Source organism: Carassius auratus, chromosome 7 (assembly GCF_003368295.1).
Source record: "Carassius auratus strain Wakin chromosome 7, ASM336829v1, whole genome shotgun sequence".
Lineage (NCBI taxonomy): Eukaryota > Metazoa > Chordata > Actinopteri > Cypriniformes > Cyprinidae > Carassius > Carassius auratus.
The window spans coordinates 8,832,244-8,851,431 of NC_039249.1; the positions used below are offsets into that span (position 1 = coordinate 8,832,244).

At 36.3% G+C, this 19,188-nt stretch overlaps 1 protein-coding gene across 1 annotated transcript in view; it reads right to left on the bottom strand.

Annotated features, from left to right (window-relative positions):
• Positions 1-1,091: 1,091 nt before the first annotated feature.
• tp53i11a (tumor protein p53 inducible protein 11a) overlaps positions 1,092-19,188 on the bottom strand; it is a 41,576-nt gene continuing 23,479 nt past the window's right edge. Inside the window, exons 4-8 of the mRNA XM_026267040.1 lie at positions 10,906-10,964; positions 10,650-10,698; positions 10,235-10,325; positions 3,634-3,735; positions 1,092-2,818 (exon numbers count right to left, since the gene is read on the bottom strand). Of these exons, the coding sequence (XP_026122825.1) occupies positions 2,685-2,818; positions 3,634-3,735; positions 10,235-10,325; positions 10,650-10,698; positions 10,906-10,964 (435 nt within the window). The 3' untranslated portion in view covers positions 1,092-2,684. The remainder of the gene's footprint in view (positions 2,819-3,633; positions 3,736-10,234; positions 10,326-10,649; positions 10,699-10,905; positions 10,965-19,188) is intronic.

Genomic DNA, 19,188 nt, shown 5'->3' on the forward strand with positions numbered 1-19,188 from the left:
AGAAAAAAAACAGATTTTTGTATAAATGTTGTTTTAATTAAATTGCATATATAAAATATATATTGTTGACATACTAAACATAAAATCTTCATATACATATTATTTACACGTTATAAACTTATATTTTCATCTACCCAGAGTATGTATGAGAAAATTATATAGGCTTTTGACTAGTACAATTTTGGCAATATATTCATTAATATGATATAGGACAATATATCTAACAGATATATATGTGCTTCAATATTTCCTTTCCAATGAACAAAGTTTTGTTTTTTTTTGTCAATGAGAAAGTAAAAGCAGCATTTGCTCTGAGAAATATCATCTACTAAAATGCTGTGGGTACAAACTTTCTTGCATGTAAAGATAACAGCATGTACACAAAACAAAAGTGCAAGTCCTAACAAGGGGAAGCCCACAGTTATCTGAGCCAAACACAAGCTGTGCCAGTCTGTACCAAACAAACCTGCTTCTCACTCCAAGTCATCATAACATTAAATATTAAAAGAGAAAGCACCATTCACTTTGAGATCAAAATCAGAGCTCCTGTTGGTAGAAATCCATCAATGATTCAAGAATACTTTTTCCATTTGAAAAACTTTTTAGATTTATTAAGCACATTCACTATTTTCCTACAAAATCGAGATACATACCGGTCATGAGCGTTTGAACAAACATTCTAAAAACTAACATTGCAATCATCTTTCTCAAACAAATACAAAAACAGTTGCAAATTTACAATGTTTAAGAAGTGTTACACATTCCTGAATCATTCAAATATTTACAAAGCAAAAAGTGACCTAAAAAGATACTGAGTCTAGTAAACTGTGCTTTGACTTCACAATTAAATCACGCTCCATTGTTTTGCCAATAAACTCAAGAGAGAAGTACTGCAGTTAATATAGAATTATGAAATGGGTTCATCACACCTCCTCTGTCTGAAATGCTGTCTAACTTGCCCTTTCCAAATCACGTATTCATAAGATCCTCTGAATTCCCTTTGGAATAAAGCAATTTGTGTTTTACTGGAAGCAGTATCTGTGATCTCTGGAAGGGCAGTGTTACTATCCACATCTCAAATGACAGTTCAGTGATGGAAGCATATATTTATTAGGAATAACACCTGCTAGTACAATAATCATTTATAAAATTATTCACAATTAACTTGTGCTAATGTTGGGCCAGATGTTGATAGTATGATAAAAGAAATGCAAAATTAGCTTATGGTTACATCAAAGTGACAATAAAAGCTGAATAAACGTGCCAAGTTAATTTTTAATAAACACTCTGTGGAATTTGAACAAGTATTATTCATTGATTATATCTTTTACTGATATAATCTGGCATTTAAGATTTATAAAAGTGCTACATTTTATCGCTATTGTCGATCTGCATTGTTGAATTCATGCAACGCAAAGCATATCTTACTACATACACTTCTAAAATGTACAATTGTTGTGCATAATGGTAGTTGTTAAAATAATAAGTGAGCAAATACAGAAAATTCTCTTAAGTTCACTGTCAATGAGACACAAAGAAACCATCAATTGAATTCAGTTGTATGAACTATCTTTATGATACTCCTTTTTTGTTCCACAGAAGTTTTCAACCAAAATAAAAAAAAACTGTTGCACTACTGTCCCTTTAATATATACAGATAAATGTGTAAGAGTAAAACCATTATTAACATGCGGCTTGAATGTCTATAAAACATGGAGATCAGAACATGGAAAAATCAACTGAATCCTCAAAAGATTTTTCATTCGACTTATTCTCTTTAAAGGGGAGTTTACCAAGTTTATGATTGCACTATTTACTTAAATAACAGTTGTGCAAATGTCCATTGGGTATGTAAAACAAAAAATGTACATCTGAATAGGTAGGGGTAGAATTTCTTTGTTTGAAGTGACACAGAGCTGCATTTGACAGTAATATATATTAACTACAGTTAATAAGTTACTTTCTGAAATACACACGTTAAATACCATTTAATACTACATCCATTATTCTCACCATATCACAAAATGCACTATTGGGATCCTAAATTAAAAAAGGAATGTATTTGCAAAGTCTTCACTTTGCAATGTTCATCACTTTGGAATTTTAATTGCAATTTACCTGAATTACAGAGGTGGTAATATTAATGAAATAATTCTATTAGAAATGGTAGTAACTACAAGTGAATGTAACAACTGTATTTCTGTAATATCATTCAAATTTGTATTTATTAATTTTGTATGTATGCTATTTCTTGTTTTATCCTTTGTCCTGTATTATTTGTTGCATGTTGTGTCATGATATGCCTTCTTAGAGGAAATTCACGAAACTCTTACTTAATATGACATGAATTGCAGGCATCTTTGCAAACTAATCTGACACATTTGGGTTTCTCTGACATTTATAATTGTGTCAGAAATCTACCCTCCATACAATAAATTCTCAGAAAATGCATTTACAAAAAAGTCAGCAGTCGAATAATTATACCCACTGTGGTGAACTTAATGTAACAAAAACAATATTGATGATCTGTGGCCCTGTATATCTAATGAGAGTATATACCCAGTTATTGTACTTATATAAACGGGAAATTGCCCTGATTGATTTTCAGTCAAGTGTAAATTAATTTGGTCCATACAGTGGTGCTACTGTATCCAACTACTCCTCTAACAAATAGCTGGCCTCCCTCAGATTTTTTTGGAGCGCCGGCCAAGGTGGTGATAGTAACTCAAGGTGACGAAGAGGAAGAAGGTTTCACTAAGAAGAAGAACAATTGCACCGTTGGACAGTGTGCCCATCTCCAAGAGGGTGATGGAAGTCACTGGGGAGGCAAAAAAATAAATAAAGAATATAAATATATAGTATTAGTAATATACCATTACTATACTAGTATAAAGACTAATTTGTAAAGTCAGACAAAGTAGTAGTCTGAAACATATAGTGACATTTAGCAAAAGACTGCATAGCCATGCAGCATGTAGCTACTACTCTCAATTTACAAACCTACTTAACTCACAAATATTTACAATTAAAGGTAACAACATACTGCCCTCTTTTGGAAATTATTGTCATAGCAACAAACAATGCTGTAAGGGAAAGGGCGGATTGAACTTATGAATAAAAATATATATAAAAAATAAATACATAAATTAATATTAAAACCCAAAAAAGTAATAATCTAATCGTAAAGAACCAACAGATGCATGTACCATATTTCAGGAATATTAAAACTATACTTTTCTTATGTGACGGTTGTAAATATAGTAAGTGTAATCACTTTCTTCAATATTTATTTTAGGAGTTTATTGTTTTAATTTGACATTTACTTCTTTAAAGGTTGTGCTTGGATTGGATTTTAAAGAGAGCCTGTTACCATTAGAGGGCAGTACAGCCTTAAGAACAATAAGTATTCTAGAAAAAAAAACTGACAAATATACACATTTTAAAACTAAATAGGTTTTAAAATAAACTATTTAAAAAAACATACTATTAAGCCCTGCTTACATTCTGAAGTGGCTTAAATACATTATTTTCAAATGTCCCTTATAATAAAGATTAAATGTCAGTTTCCATTCCCACATCTCTCAGCACTGTCTGCCCACTGATCTCAGGTGGGGAAAAAAAACCCTCTCTCACCTAGAAATTGTACCCCGAAGTAACACGCTTCCGTAAGTAGCGTCCATTGAATGATGACCTTTTCTGCTGTGTACAAGCCATTCCAAAGAATTAATGATATACCTGTTGAGAAGAGCAAAACACAATTCAATTGTCAATTCTGAATTCTGAAATCAAGTCAGGTAGAGACATTAAAGGGGGCCTATCTATTAAATATAATGCAGAATCTCATCAAAAACACTCAAACACTTAGGCACGGAATTAAAAAGCTTGAAATCTGGCTCAAGATCAGAGGACCAATGCTGCCGTGGGTTCTGATTCAGTTCGGTGAAAAAGCGCAGAGAGTCCTTCTGATCTCCTCCCACACTGCGGATACAGATAACACGGAGAGTAGCGGTTTCTTCAACCCTGCCAAGTGCCATCTGCCAGCACTATTTTTCCAGTTTTGCTTGAGTAATTCCCACCACTGAACTGGCCACTGATCTGACAGACAAACACTCACACCTTGCTTCGCCACAGGGGTATGAATTGTTTGTAAGCTAAACCAGGTGTCAGACCGTATAAAGACAACTGGAGCTCACTGAGGGGTCTAGACTGCAAAATACAGCCCTTCTAAAATTTGCATACTAATATCATGTGTACAGTATTGTTCAAAATAATAGCAGTACAATGTGACTAACCAGAATAATCAAGGTTTTTCGTATATTTTTTTATTGCTACGTGGCAAACAAGTTACCAGTAGGTTCAGTAGATTCTCAGAAAACAAATGAGACCCAGCATTCATGATATGCACGCTCTTAAGGCTGTGCAATTGGGCAATTAGTTTAATTAGTTGAAAGGGGTGTGTTCAAAAAAATAGCAGTGTGGCATTCAATCACTGAGGTCATCAATTTTGTGAAGAAACAGGTGTGAATCAGGTGGCCCCTATTTAAGGATGAAGCCAACACTTGTTGAACATGCATTTGAAAGCTGAGGAAAATGGGTCACTTAAGACATTGTTCAGAAGAACAGCGTACTTTGATTAAAAAGTTGATTAGAGAGGGGAAAACCTATAAAGAGGTGCAAAAAATGATAGGCTGTTCAGCTAAAATGATCTCCAATGCCTTAAAATGGAGAGCAAAACCAGAGAGACGTGGAAGAAAATGGAAGACAACCATCAAAATGGATAGAAGAATAACCAGAATGGCAAAGGCTCAGCCAATGATCACCTCCAGGATGATCAAAGACAGTCTGGAGTTACCTGTAAGTACTGTGACAGTTAGAAGACGTCTGTGTGAAGCTAATCTATTTTCAAGAATCCCCCGCAAAGTCCCTCTGATAAAAAAAAGGCATGTGCAGAAGAGGTTACAATTTGCCAAAGAACACATCAACTGGCCTAAAGAGAAATGGAGGAACATTTTGTGGACTGATGAGAGTAAAATTGTTCTTTTTGGGTCCAAGGGCCACAGGCAGTTTGTGAGACGACCCCCAAACTCTGAATTCAAGCCACAGTACACAGTGAAGACAGTGAAGCATGGAGGTGCAAGCATCATGATATGGGCATGTTTCTCCTACTATGGTGCTGGGCCTATTTATCGCATACCAGGGATCATGGATCAGTTTGCATATGTTAAAATACTTGAAGAGGTCATGTTGCCCTATGCTGAAGAGGACATGCCCTTGAAATGGTTGTTTCAACAAGACAATGACCCAAAACACACTAGTAAACGGGCAAAGTCTTGGTTCCAAACCAACAAAATTAATGTTATGGAGTGGCCAGCCCAATCTCCAGACCTTAATCCAATTGAGAACTTGTGGGGTGATATCAAAAATGCTGTTTCTGAAGCAAAACCAAGAAATGTGAATGAATTGTGGAATGTTGTTAAAGAATCATGGAGTGGAATAACAGCTGAGAGGTGCCACAAGTTGGTTGACTCCATGCCACGCAGATGTCAAGCAGTTTTAAAAAACTGTGGTCATACAACTAAATATTAGTTTAGTGATTCACAGGATTGCTAAATCCCAGAAAAAAAAAATGTTTGTACAAAATAGTTTTGAGTTTGTACAGTCAAAGGTAGACACTGCTATTTTTTTGAACACACCCCTTTCAACTAATTGCCCAATTGCACAGCCTTAAGAGCGTGCATATCATGAATGCTGGGTCTTGTTTGTTTTCTGACAATCTACTGAACCTACTGGTAACTTGTTTGCCACGTAGCAATAAAAAATATACTAAAAACCTTGATTATTCTGGTTAGTCACATTGTACTGCTATTATTTTGAACAATACTGTATATACAGCAAAGCTTCCACGGATCTGCTGCAGAATCATACTCACGACCACTCGGACAGATAATGTATGTAATCACATTAGCATAATATTATTTATATAAATATAAATTAGAATGTAGTGTGAAAAAAATAAACTCATGAATTAATTTCAGTGCATACAGGTTTCCTGAGCCTTCAAAATGGTCTCTCAGATTGGATCACAAGGCTACACAATCATGGGAAAGACTGCTGATCTGACAGTTGTCCAGAAGATAATCACTGACACCCTTCACAAGAAGGGTAAGCCACAAACATGAATTGCCAAAGAAGCTGAGTGCTGTATCTAAGCATGTTAACAAAAAGTTGAGTGTAAGGAAAAGCTGTGATGGAAAGATGCACATCCAACCAAGAAAACCGCAGCCTTATGAGGATTGTAAAACAAAATCGATTCAAGAATTTGAGGAAACTTCACAAGGAATGAACTGAAGCTGGGGTCAAGGCATCAAGAGCCACCACACAACTGGCTACATTTGTCATATTCCTCTTGTTAAGCCACTCCTGAACCACAGACAACATCAGAGGCGTCTCACCTAGGCTAAGGAGAAAAAGAACTGGACTGTTGCCCAGTGGTCCAAAGTCCTCTTTTTAGATGAGAGCAAGTTTTGTTTTTCATTTAGAAAGGTCCTAGAGTCTGGAGGAAGAGGGGAGAAGCTTGTAGCCCAAGTTGCTTGAAGTCAAGCATTAAGTTTCCACAGTCTGTGATGATTTGGGGTGCAATGTCATCTGCTAGTGTTGGTCCATTGTATTTTTTGAAAACCAGAGTCACTGCAATATTGGAAATATTGGAACACTTAATGCTTCTTTCTGCTGATTTCATTTTACAGCAGGATTTGCCAGTTGCCCACACTGGCAAAAGCAACAAAAGTTGGTTAAATGACAATGAGGTTGGTGTGCTTGATTGGCCAGCATACTCACCAGATCCAAACCCCAGAGAGAAACTTTGGGGTATTGTCAAGAGGAAAATGAGAAACAAGAGACCAAACAATGCAGATGAGCTGAAGGCCACTGTCACAGAAACCTGGGCTTCCATACCACCTCAGCAGTAACACAAACTGATCAACTACATGTCACGCAGAACTGAGGCAGTAATTAAAGCAAAAGGAGCCTCTACCAAGTATTGAGTATTGAACAATTCACTAAATATGTTTTTTTTTTTGGTCTTATTAAGTATTCTAATTTGTTGAGATGGTGGTTTTTTGTTAAATGTGAGCCAAAATCAACACAATCAAAAGAACCAAAGACTTAAACTACTTCAGTCTGTGTTAATTAAATTTATTTAATACACAATTTTCACAATTTGAGTTGAATTAATGAAATAAATGAACTTTTCCACAACATTCTAATTTAATGTAATGCAACTTTACATCCCCACTGGTTAAGGCTGGAATTTATACAAACTGGGTAGGAAAAATGTATTTATTCTGAATTAGAGGCTGTGATACGCTGTTATGGAGAAAAGACAAATAAGCTGCTGTTCATAATGAAATAAGGGCATAGGGAGGGAAGGGATTCTATTTCCACAAAACAGTCTCTTTCACACACCCATAAGCCACCTCTGCAATCTTTTATACTTCAAGACCTCCTACGGTAACTGTAAGCTCAAGCACGGGGTGAGCCTGGTATGTGCTGTTATTGTGAAGCATCCTGGGACCAGCAGGGGGTCATTACTAGTCCCACTACAGTAGCACTCCCCAGCACTCTGAAAGCCATGCCCAGCCCTGCCCTATATGTGGCTAAATGGAATTGTACGGACTCATCCATTTTTAAAACCAAGACATAAAATATTCATACCACTTGAAATACACTAATCTGGCAGTGAAAAGCTCATCCAGTCATGAATGCTTCCTGTGAGTGGGAGACAGACCTGCACAAATGTGTTTACATTATGCATTTGCTATGCATAAATTGAGATGGAGTGGAAAAAGCAATAGTGTATAGACGTGCATGTTTATGTGACATGGCCAACGGTGTGTGGAGAAATGCACATTTTAAATCCCTTTTCAAAACGATGGGGGTTAACACGGAGGTGGTCCATTTTACAAAGTGTCCTAACCTTTATTTGAACAATATATTTAATGCGTTTACAAATGCTATACTTTTTTGGTTGTCTTTTTATATATATTTACTATTTTTTATTAATTTATCTCATTATGACTTGTGAATTAGGACACGCTATTTGCATGTGTAAAATAGTAAAATTCACTATAAAGGGCTCCTTCGTTTTTGAGTGCAATATAGTATGTGTTTACACTTTGCTGACAATATCATTAGAGTGCGACCGATATATCGGTTTGCCGATTTTCTCGGCCAATATGAGCCTGTCACCGATATATCGGTATCGACGAATATGCCACCATTATCTTTTTTTTTTTTTTACAGGACATATAACAGATAAAATGCTTGAAATGGTGTAAATACTTAGTTTGTCCAGCAGAGCGAGCTCCACTGTTTGCTACTGGATGAAACGCTTAAAAGCTTAAACCTATGGAAAACCACTGAAAATTTTTACGGCCATATCTCCAAAACGGCACGGTGGATCCATACCAAATTGGAGGGATCCCTTCAGCTCGAGGGACCCTTTTAAATGCTGAATCTAGTGGATAGTCTATAGTCCCTGGGGTTTGGGAGTTACAGGTGGTTTAATTTGTGGTCCAGCACCGACCGATCTAGTAATCCCTTGTGGATACTGACGTGCGGAGGTTGGTGTTTCGAGAGAGCTCCATGAGCTAAGGGGATCCCTGAATTTGATGGAGGTCCGCTGGTGCATTCGCAAGATAGTGACACCAGTCAACTCTTTTCCTTCAGTAAGGAGGTTTCTTGTTCAGGCAGCAGCATTTCAAGCATTGTCTGATTCAACCCTAAGTGCCCCGTGAAGTGGACTTCACATGATATTCCACCATGAATCCAGTTCCAAGGTACACTTTACATTCAAAGGGCATTAAAGTGTGCAATACTTGAATTTTAATTGTATTTATTTACAGAGGCATATTAAGCCACACTTCTCTAGAAAGTTCTGTCTGTCTGTCTGTCTGTGTGTGTGTGTGTGTGTGTGTGTGCGCGCGCGTGCGTGCGTATGTATGTATATATATATATATATATATATATATATATATATATATATATATATATATATATATATATATATTTATATATATATATATATATATATATATATATATATATATATATTTTAGGACCGGGAATTTAACGCGTCAATTGAGATTAATCAATTACACAAAAAATAACACGTTAACTAAGATTAATTAATTACAGAAAAAAAATTCCCGCATTTTTAATAACTTATTTTTGCACCACGGAACGTTTCTCACTGGATGAGTTTCGGCGGACAGATTATACTGGAGCACCAACTAGCATTCGCATATCACCGCAGCACATCGAGCCTCAAGTATCACCTCAACGCAAAACATATAGCAGCTAGCGTGAACTTTACACTTTATGTTGAACTATGTATTATTTTGTTGGTGCAACAGTTTATGTTGAACTCTTTATTGTTTTGGCCAAGGTTATTGAGAGTTGGACTTAGTATGTTATGGCCTCTGAAGCAACAGAGAGATGTTTTCTAATAGTCAGTGTTTCCAATGTTCTGAATGTAATTGACAGTATTGTGTTTTACTTAAAAAAAAAAAAAAAACACTTTACAGAAGGTTCCAGCACCTATAAGCTTCCTGAATTTCTGAAATGTACTATTTCTAAATTGTTTCTAAATATGCTATTGCTACACTTCATGGCAAAAATTGCACTGGTCTGCTAGACTTGGTTGAACAAAAATAAACAATATTTTGTTGCTTAAGGTTATGTATTCAGTCATTATTCAATGGTATACTATAAATCCATTTAAAAAAAAAAATGCTTCTCACTGTTCTCGGGTCAAATGTTTATCTGCGATTAAAATGCGATTAATTTCGATTAATTAATTACAAAGCCTCTAATTAATTAGATTAATTTTTTTAATCGAGTCCCGGCCCTAATATATATATATATATATATATATATATATATATATATATATATATATATATATATATATATATATATATATATATATATATATATATATATATATATATATATATATATATTCATTCTGTTTATGTATGTACTGTATTATATATTTAGTACCAGTCAAATGTTTGGACACACGGATGGGAAAGTGTCAACTTTTCACTAGTACTGTACTATACACAAAGACTATTGGCCGATATGCCTTTTATTTACTCCCTAATATCGGTATTGGCCCCTCCAAAAAAACATATCGGTTGGGCTCTAATTATCACCCCAAAGCCGAACATACATAGAAGGGCTCCTCCGTAGAGTCTGATGGAGATCCTTGAGGTGGTGATCTCAAATATTATCTCGTAGAGCTGGCTGGGAAAAGCCAAGGCCTACAACAAAGAAGGTCACAATGTAATGTTAAAAGAATTCTAAGGAGATGTGGCAAAACTGCAAAAAAAAAAAAATCCTTTAAGATGGTAGAAAAACAAGAAATGTAAAAGGTTTCAAAAACATTTCTTATGCTCAACAAGGCTGCATTTATTTGATCAAAAATACAAAAACTTTAATAATGTGAAAAATTATTACAATTTGAAATCATTTTTACTTTAATATATAGTATTTTAAACAGTAGTGCAAATGATTAAACAAAACACATTGAGCATCATTTCATTTCTGGAGCATGAACTGTTACACATTTTGTGTGAACTGCTCACCATTAAGGATGTGGATGTGAACAGCACTGCAGAGATGAGGAGCCAGAGTCTGCAATGAGACAAGGAAAGACACAACACATCAAACCAGCTGGCCTCTAATAAGACACAAATGAGCCACAATCAAAACCCTCAAGGACTGGCAAAAAATAAAACCAGCACAGAACACTGGAGCAATTAAATTAGTAGGGTGTCTGATGTCACATGCAAAGACAGAGACAAGCCAAGTCGGAGGTCTGATATGAAGAGAATGTCTTACCGGAGACCAATGGGCTCACGCACAGCAAACTTCATCTCATTACCTAACATCTGGCTGATCTGCAAAATGAGAGAGATGTCAATATTAGCATGTAACACTATAATATATATAAGATATTATATATATGTACGACACATTAATGACTTTAAAAACATTACAATCTTTCTATAAACAGACCAAGGTGGGACGAAATAATAGAGGGCCATGGTAGGAAAATGTCAAATTTAGGCAACAGGCCTGACTCATAAAAAGTAAGATTATCAGATTTGCTGATGGCACAAGCCTGTCAGCACTAAATCGACCATACAGAAGGACACAGTTTTATTTTGTGGAACTGGAAACTTTGGTGTAAAATCTGAAGGGACTGATAGGAAAGTCTGACTTTTTCTTTGATTTAATAGGTAGGTCTATTTTGACATCAGGCTGGGTGTTTTCACAATGGCTTTGTGTTAGTAATCCAGGCTGTGGGCCACAGTGGAGCACACCTCCTTCACACAGAATCAGACAGATGCAGATAAGAATGTTAAAGGAACACTCCACCGTTTTTTGAAATAGGGCTTATTCACATTATTTCCTACATTTAGATAGGTGGGCAAATGCATTTTTGTGTCAGTGCATGCATTGTTTTAGTTTGACTGGGTCGGCGTTAGCTTAGCTTAGCACAATGAATGGAATCCTTTGTTGCCAGCTAGCATGGCCTGAGTAAAAGTAATCAAAAAAATAAAAAAACCGCACCTTATTACTTCTTGTGGACTGCGTATTCACAACGAGTACAAATAGCGATCCAGATTAACACTAGGCGATTTCCTAGGCAGATATTGGCTTGGGACTATATTATGGGGAAGCACAGGCGAAGCACTGCTGCTTAGGCGAAGCACTGCTACTTCGGCGCAGAGATATCACGCAACACATGAAATCCCACGACTTCCGTCAACATACCGGCGTGAATAGTAGCTGCCTGCCTGGCTATTTTCCTTACAGTACACGAATGGCGATGAACATGGCTGATTTTGAGAGAGACGAAGAGGGTGACTTCTCAGACAGTCAAGAACCAGAACCATACCTATTTGAACCAGAGTTTACAGAAGATGAGCTGCGTGCTTTGGAAATAGAACGACAGTAGGAGACTGCGGTCAAGCCAGCCGCACTTTAGAAAAACACCGTCAAGCCAGCCGCGAGTGAAATTTATATGCGCGTGTATTAGTTGCGATCGTTCAACAGCCTGAGGACGTGAGGATGAGAGCCAACATGAACTGGTGGTGTGAATGTGGGGGAATATGCCAATCTATGCCGACGGAAATAGAGTGTCTTTGCTGTAGAGAGTGGGATATGTTTTTGCCATTGATGACCAGGCTCAACACGTCAGATCAAGATGAGCGTGCCCGAAGTTGTGTCACATCTACAGAGGATTTCATGGCGCTGATCCATTCTGCAGTACTCGATTTTTTTTCCGGTGTGACAAAGTGAACTGGAAAAAACGCCCCACGCCGAATGGACCAAATGGTAGGGTGACCACCTGTCCCGCATTTTGCGGGACAGTCCCGAAATTTGAAGCTTTGTCCCGCGTCCCGCAAGTCATAAGCAGTGTCCCGCATTTTAATTTCGTCTTCGTCATTTTATTTAATCGTCCTTTAAATTACATTTCTACAATAAAAAAAATGTTAATAAGAAAACACGTACTGAACATGCGCAGCGCAGCCGTTATTATTGGTTCTAGCGGCTAGCCAGAGCAGGAAAATAAACACCGAGAAAAAAAAAACCACACAGACACAAAAAAAAAAAAAAAACCACTCCTGGTGAAAGTGAACTACAGCTACACCTGCCAGGAGTTCTAATGACACATAATGAATGAGAAGGCCCTACTCTAAGCTGCCAGATCAGACAAAAAATATAAATTCAAGATGCACTGAATCCGGTAAGAACGCATTTAATCTTTCTAGTCTTTCCTAATGGAATTTATATGCTTATTTGGAAATGTGCTTTGTAGCGATTGGATTATTATTTTCACTTAATTATTTGGATTGAATACACACGTTCTGTTAACGTGCTGTTAACGTGCTATTTATGTTGATATTTATTTTACTGATATTGCTATTAAATATTATTAGTGACGTTCACAGCGCCGGTCAGCACCGTCATTAACATTTTTATAAACCCTTTTAGCAATTAAAACATGTTAACATCACTGCAAAAAGATATCTAATAAAAAAAATCAATATTTATTCACCTAGTATAATAATAGTAATTTCTCTGCCTCGTGTCCCGCATTGTCCCGCAAAATCAGGTCTGCTGACCTGCAACAGAGCAATAGCCAGGTGGTCACCCTACCAAATGGACAGCTGTCCACAGAGTAAGTGATTATTTTAATCATGACGCATGTATAGATCGACCCATATTATACCTGTATTCACATAGAGTTGATGTTTTCATGTGTTGCGTGATATCTCTGCGCCGAAGTAGCAGTGCTTTCTTCTGTGCTTCCCCATAATATAGTCCCAAGTCAATATCTGCCTAGGAAATCGCCTAGTGTTAATCTGGATCGCTATTTGTACTCGTTGTGAATACGCAGGCCACAAGAAGTAATTAGGTGCGTTTTTTTTTTTTTTGATCACTTTTACTCAGGCCATGCTAGCTGGCAACAAAGGATTCCATTCATTGTGCTAAGCTAAGCTAACGCCGACCCAGTCAAACTAAAACAATGCATGCACTGACACAAAAATGCATTTGCCCACTTATCTAAATGTAGGAAATAATGTGAATAAGCCCTATTTCAAAAAACGGTGGAGTGTTCCTTTAAAGGTAGTACAATATAATGCTTTCTTTGGGTAGCCTAACTCTCGTGATTCCATAGGTGACATGGAATACTGCAAGAAAATGCTCTGTTTAAAAGAGCATACAAGTAAGCAATTTGCATCTAAGAAAATTATGAAGACATTATGAAAGCTTTAAAATATGATTTAAAGAAATGTAATTTCATAAGGAGTCTAATGCTCACCAAGGCTGTGTTTATTTGATAAGAAATACAGTAAATTCAGTAATTTTGAGAAATATTTTTATTTAAAATAACTGTTTTCTGTTTTAATAATTTAAATTGTAATTTATTCTTTTTATGACAAAGCTGAATTTTGCTGATTTGGTGCTCAACATACTAGGTGTTCAAACAATTATGTTTTTTTTAATCCATTTTGAAAAGAGTTTTGCATAATTTGTTTATGATATGATGTCATGATATGATGATTCTTTAAAAAAAAAAAAACATTGGGATTCTTCAAAAGTAAAAAAATATATGTTTTAAATTTAAATATTTTATAACATCCTAAATGTCTTAAATATCAATTATTTGCATCCTTTCTGAATAAAATTATTAATTCCTTCAAAAAATATACACTGACCTCAATCTTTTGAAAGCTAGTGTACATTTTGTGTGTAAACAAACAGGTAGTTGATATAAGAAGGTCAACGAACTTTTCGCTAAGCACAGCCTTAAAGGGACAGTTCACTCTAAAAAGAAAATTCTGTCACTAATTACTCACCCTCATGTCGTTCCAAACCCTTAAGACTTTCGTTCATCTTTGGAATACAAATTAAGATATTTATGCTAAAATCTGATAACGCTTCGAGAATACTTTGTGATCAAAGGATACAAAAAAAATTTTATTAAACAATTTACTCTCTTCTGTGTCAGTCTTTAATGTGTATGGTTCCATTGCTGACTAAGGGGGGTCAGAATGCTCTTAAGATTTCCCCCAAAATATCTTAATTTGTGTTCCAAAGATGAACAAAGGTCTTATGGGTTTGGAACAATATGAGGGTAATTAATGGCAGAATTTCCATTTTCGGGTGAACAACATGTCTTTTGTCTAGTGTTCTTTAAACCAAATAATAATACCTGAAAATATACTTAAAACCTTTTCAATTTATAATTAAAATTCATGGTTGTTCTAGATGTTCTTGAATAATCCCAGAGATAATTGACTCAATTCATTATTTTTTTTGTCTACCTTAAAACTCTTAACAAGAAAGCAAGTCAGACCTAGCAATAGTAACCATCAGTTGCAGGCTTAGAGATGGGACAAAAGTAATTAAGGAAATCAGTAGGAAACTATACAGTAGCAATGTACATTTTACATATTTTTGAAATGCATAAACAGACATCATCTTTACTTCGATGTGCTCTATAAGAAATGATCACAATGTTACTTCACTCTTTTCCTTTTCTAGCTCAAAATAATGTATGTGGCTTTCAACAAGCCCTAATAGCCATTAAACATGCAGGCTTACTCCTTCTCCTACCCTAAAAGAGAAGACTATCCATCTCCCTACTCCACCACGCTCCACTAAAAGCCTCCGCAGCATGGGTAATTAAGAGTTGATGAGAACCCGATCCGTTTCTGATGGGAAGCTGTGGTGCTGAAATCCTGGCTAAAGGCCATTTTATAAGGGAATCAAGACAGTGATGGAAGGTGACTGTTGTGGCCAATAGTTGCACTTTTTTTAACCTGAATACATTTTCTTTGATGTGGTTTTGTATGTAATGGCAAAGTGATTAAATTTCGATTAGTTTTTTTAGTTAATTTTAAAAAAATATTTGGAGCTAAAGTGCGCTTTGCAGGACATGGAGGCACCAGCATGATCACTTGCATTTTTTTCACTGGATATGGTGACATTTTTGCTCATTAAGGTAAGAGGAATACATAATTCGGAACTGTAAAGGGTCTACTTTTGTTTGTGCGTACTCACAATATCAACAAAATGTTGTGCTTTTATAAAATAAAGAAAACAAACATGATGCACTGTCTGCCGTCTCATCTTAAGCAGGAGTGTTTCACAAAAATGAACTGAAACTCAGCAAATACATGCCTCACAGACATGATAAATATATCTAGAAAGCTTTAAATTACTACTTAAAACAAATCAAAACAAAATTCTCTCATTATAATCATAATCCGTTAGGGCTAAAGCAATTAGTCGACATTATCGACAACCAACAAAAAATATTGGCAACAAATATTTTTGTTGTCCAGTAGTCGTTTTATCTCATATGTTTCGATCTAAGAGCCTGTAATAACACGGTTTGACCAGTGTGGCGTTGTAGCACAAGACTGTAGTTCAGCCCTCCCGGATGCAATTCAAGAGAAGAAGCGCAGCAAGAACCGAACTTGAGGCTGCTGAGTGTCATTTGGATGATTATGTGAACATATGCTGCAAGCTTTCATATCAATAACGAAATAAACAACAAAAACTGACCGCAGTGTGAAAGCAGCAGTCTAAAACTTATCTGACTAAAGTGATGTGGATGTTTGCTCAAGCTCTTGCAGTTCGGTTACATACTCCAGTGAAGTAATGCCAAGTTTATTTATACTGTATAACATTAGTATTTTATGCAATGGTCTTAAGTCAAGCAGCTTTACAGTATTAAACGAAAAACAGAGCTTTCAGTTAGAATTATCAGAATAATAAAGAGCTTTATTGACAAGTCTGCTTGTGCATACAAGGAATTTGTTTAAGTGACATAAGCTTCCAGTGCACAGAGACAACACCACAGAGACAAAAAAAAACTGATTTTCTGTTATTAAGCAGCTTTCCAATGTGAAGCTAGCTAATGATTTTAAAAAAAAATATTAGTGGGGAAAAAAAATAATTAAAGTGATAGTTCGGCTAGCAGAGATCAAAACTTGATCTAGCTCAGGACTGTTCTGATTATCATATCCCTATAAGTTATAAAAAAAAATTGTCAATATTTAGCTAATTACAAAAGCTAAATAAATCAAAGTCTATTGATTAATCAGTGAAATAATCGACGATTAGTTGATTAATCAATATCAAAATAATTTTTTGTTGCAGCCCTTTAATCCCCAAAGATGTATTTCTCTCTAAAGGCGCATGTATAGGTGGCGAGTCAGGGTCGGCAACTTCATCCTTGCACCAGTGACTCATAAAACACCATTTATTAGTATATAATTCAAATTGCTTTTGCCGATGCTTTGCAGCAAGCTTAAGCCTAATGTGTGTATTTGACAGCAGAATTGTTCAGGTGTGCTGACGGCACGCACCATACATGCTGCTGCTGCAGGACACTAAACACTGTCGAGCCGCTCGATAGTCATAATCGCACCGTCTCGTGTTATTTCCACCAGCGTGGCAATTTTTTTCATCACTAATTGATGGATGTCTAAAATATAAAAATAAGGAGAAGTCTGAAACAGACCACAACTATGACGTGAAAATTGGCTCGAAGTCCAGCCCGAGGGGCGTAAAAAGTCAGCAGCCCATCAGGCTTGGACTGAAATGCAGGGCTCTAGTGTGTTTGTATGGGGGCGTGTATCACAGCAACTGTTTTAGCCTCTCAGGAGCACAGAAACAGTAATGGCTAACATTAAAACTGATGTCATAGACAAGATTATATCAGCCATTTCTGTTTAGTTAATATTCAGTTCTACAGGTTTTGCTTATTGTAATATCTAGACTTGGAACATTCATTCAACTGATGTTGCCAGTGAAATTTGTTGAGACTTGATGAACAAATGCTGCTGTATTAACCCAGTAAACAGCAGTAGCTAATATGGCGTGCCATTGACTATTCTCAGGAGGAAAGTGATTGCAGAGATAAAGTGTTCAGAAAGCATGTCGCACTGAGAAATAAGAGCATGTCATGTGCTATGGAGACCATCACTCAATCGACACCTCTCTCTGGTTGTTTCTGGGGGGGGGGGGGGGGTTAACACATCTCGACAACTGCTGGGAACAGGGAGTACTCTGTTTTCTCGTAAGACCTGTAATGGTGGAAGCTACGCAGTACATTCGTCTGACCGCAGTATTGCAGCAACTGGGCTGATAGCTTGTTTTAGTGACAAGCTAATGTGGAAATTAAACTGAGTGCCTCAAACACATCATGGTGCACATTATCATGTTAATTGGTGGACAGAAAAATCTATATTGTAAAAGCTCAAGTCTTCAAGTAATGGATAAAATCTATTTTAAATGGTGAAACTGTTCAATTATTAAAGGAATAGTTCACCCAAAAATTAACATTTGCTGAAAATGTACTCACCCTGAGGCCATTCAAGATGAGTTTCTTCACTCATCTGAACAGATTTGGAGCTATTAAGCATTATATCACTTGCTCACAAGTGGATCCTCTGTAGTGAATGGGTGCCATCAGAATGAGAGTTAAAAAAGCTGATAAAACATTACAAGTAATCCTCAAGACTCTAATACATCAATTAACATCTTGTGAAGTGAAAAGCTGCATGTTTGCAATAAACAAATTTAGCATTAAGATTTTTATTTCGAATGAGTCCTCCATAATATTGCTTTCTCTAGTGAAAAGGTTGTCTCATCTGAATCAGAAGAAAAATATGCAAAGACAAAGAACAGTTTTACAGTAAAAATCTTGATGGATTTGCGCTTATAAGCAAAGCTTTTCAAGTCATAAGACGTTAAGTGGATTACATGTGGATGTTTTTATCAGCTGTTTGAACTCCCATTGTGGCGGTACCCATTCACTGCAGTGAATCCAATGGTGAACATTTATATAATGATACATTTTACTATTCCTTTATTATGAACTATTCATTTTTTAAATAACTATTGAGTTGAAGTGTGAAGGGTTAAATTTACCTCCAGCCACTGTGCTGTCTGAACCATCTATTTTGAAATGGGTGATGGGTGACGGCACCTTAATGGATGTTGTCTTTGATCTTTCTCTGTGACTCTACCCAGAGTTTGATACACAATGAAGGGGTGGAGAGGGGTGACCATGTCTGAGTGGCACCCATGTTTCACGTGGTCTACCTCAAAGCCCCATGCGTTTTAATAGCCCTGACTGTGAGGTGGGCAGTTGTGCCATAAGCTCTCATTTTGGGTTAATCATGGTGGTGTAACGTGACTCCATGCTGGCTTCAGGATGAGTGTGAGGGGCCAATTAGTGTCCTACAGCCGAGCTGGGTGTCACACTGTGCCACAACTCATCTAGTCAGCCACCTCTCCCATAGCAGGTGTGTCTCTAATGCACAATAAATGTGTGGTTCATGTGAAGTAACCCCACCTCCCATGAAGGAAAATAGCTCTGTATGAAGTGTATTCTATTATTTATAAATTGCGTTCAACAGTAATATCTGAATGATAAATAACAGCTTAATGTGATGCTCAGGAAAAACAGGCAACTGGAATTCACAACCCAAAAATAATTTAATAAATAATATATATTAATAATAATAATATATATAAATTATAAAATTATATTTATATATTTTAAATAATAATACAAACAATATTAAACAT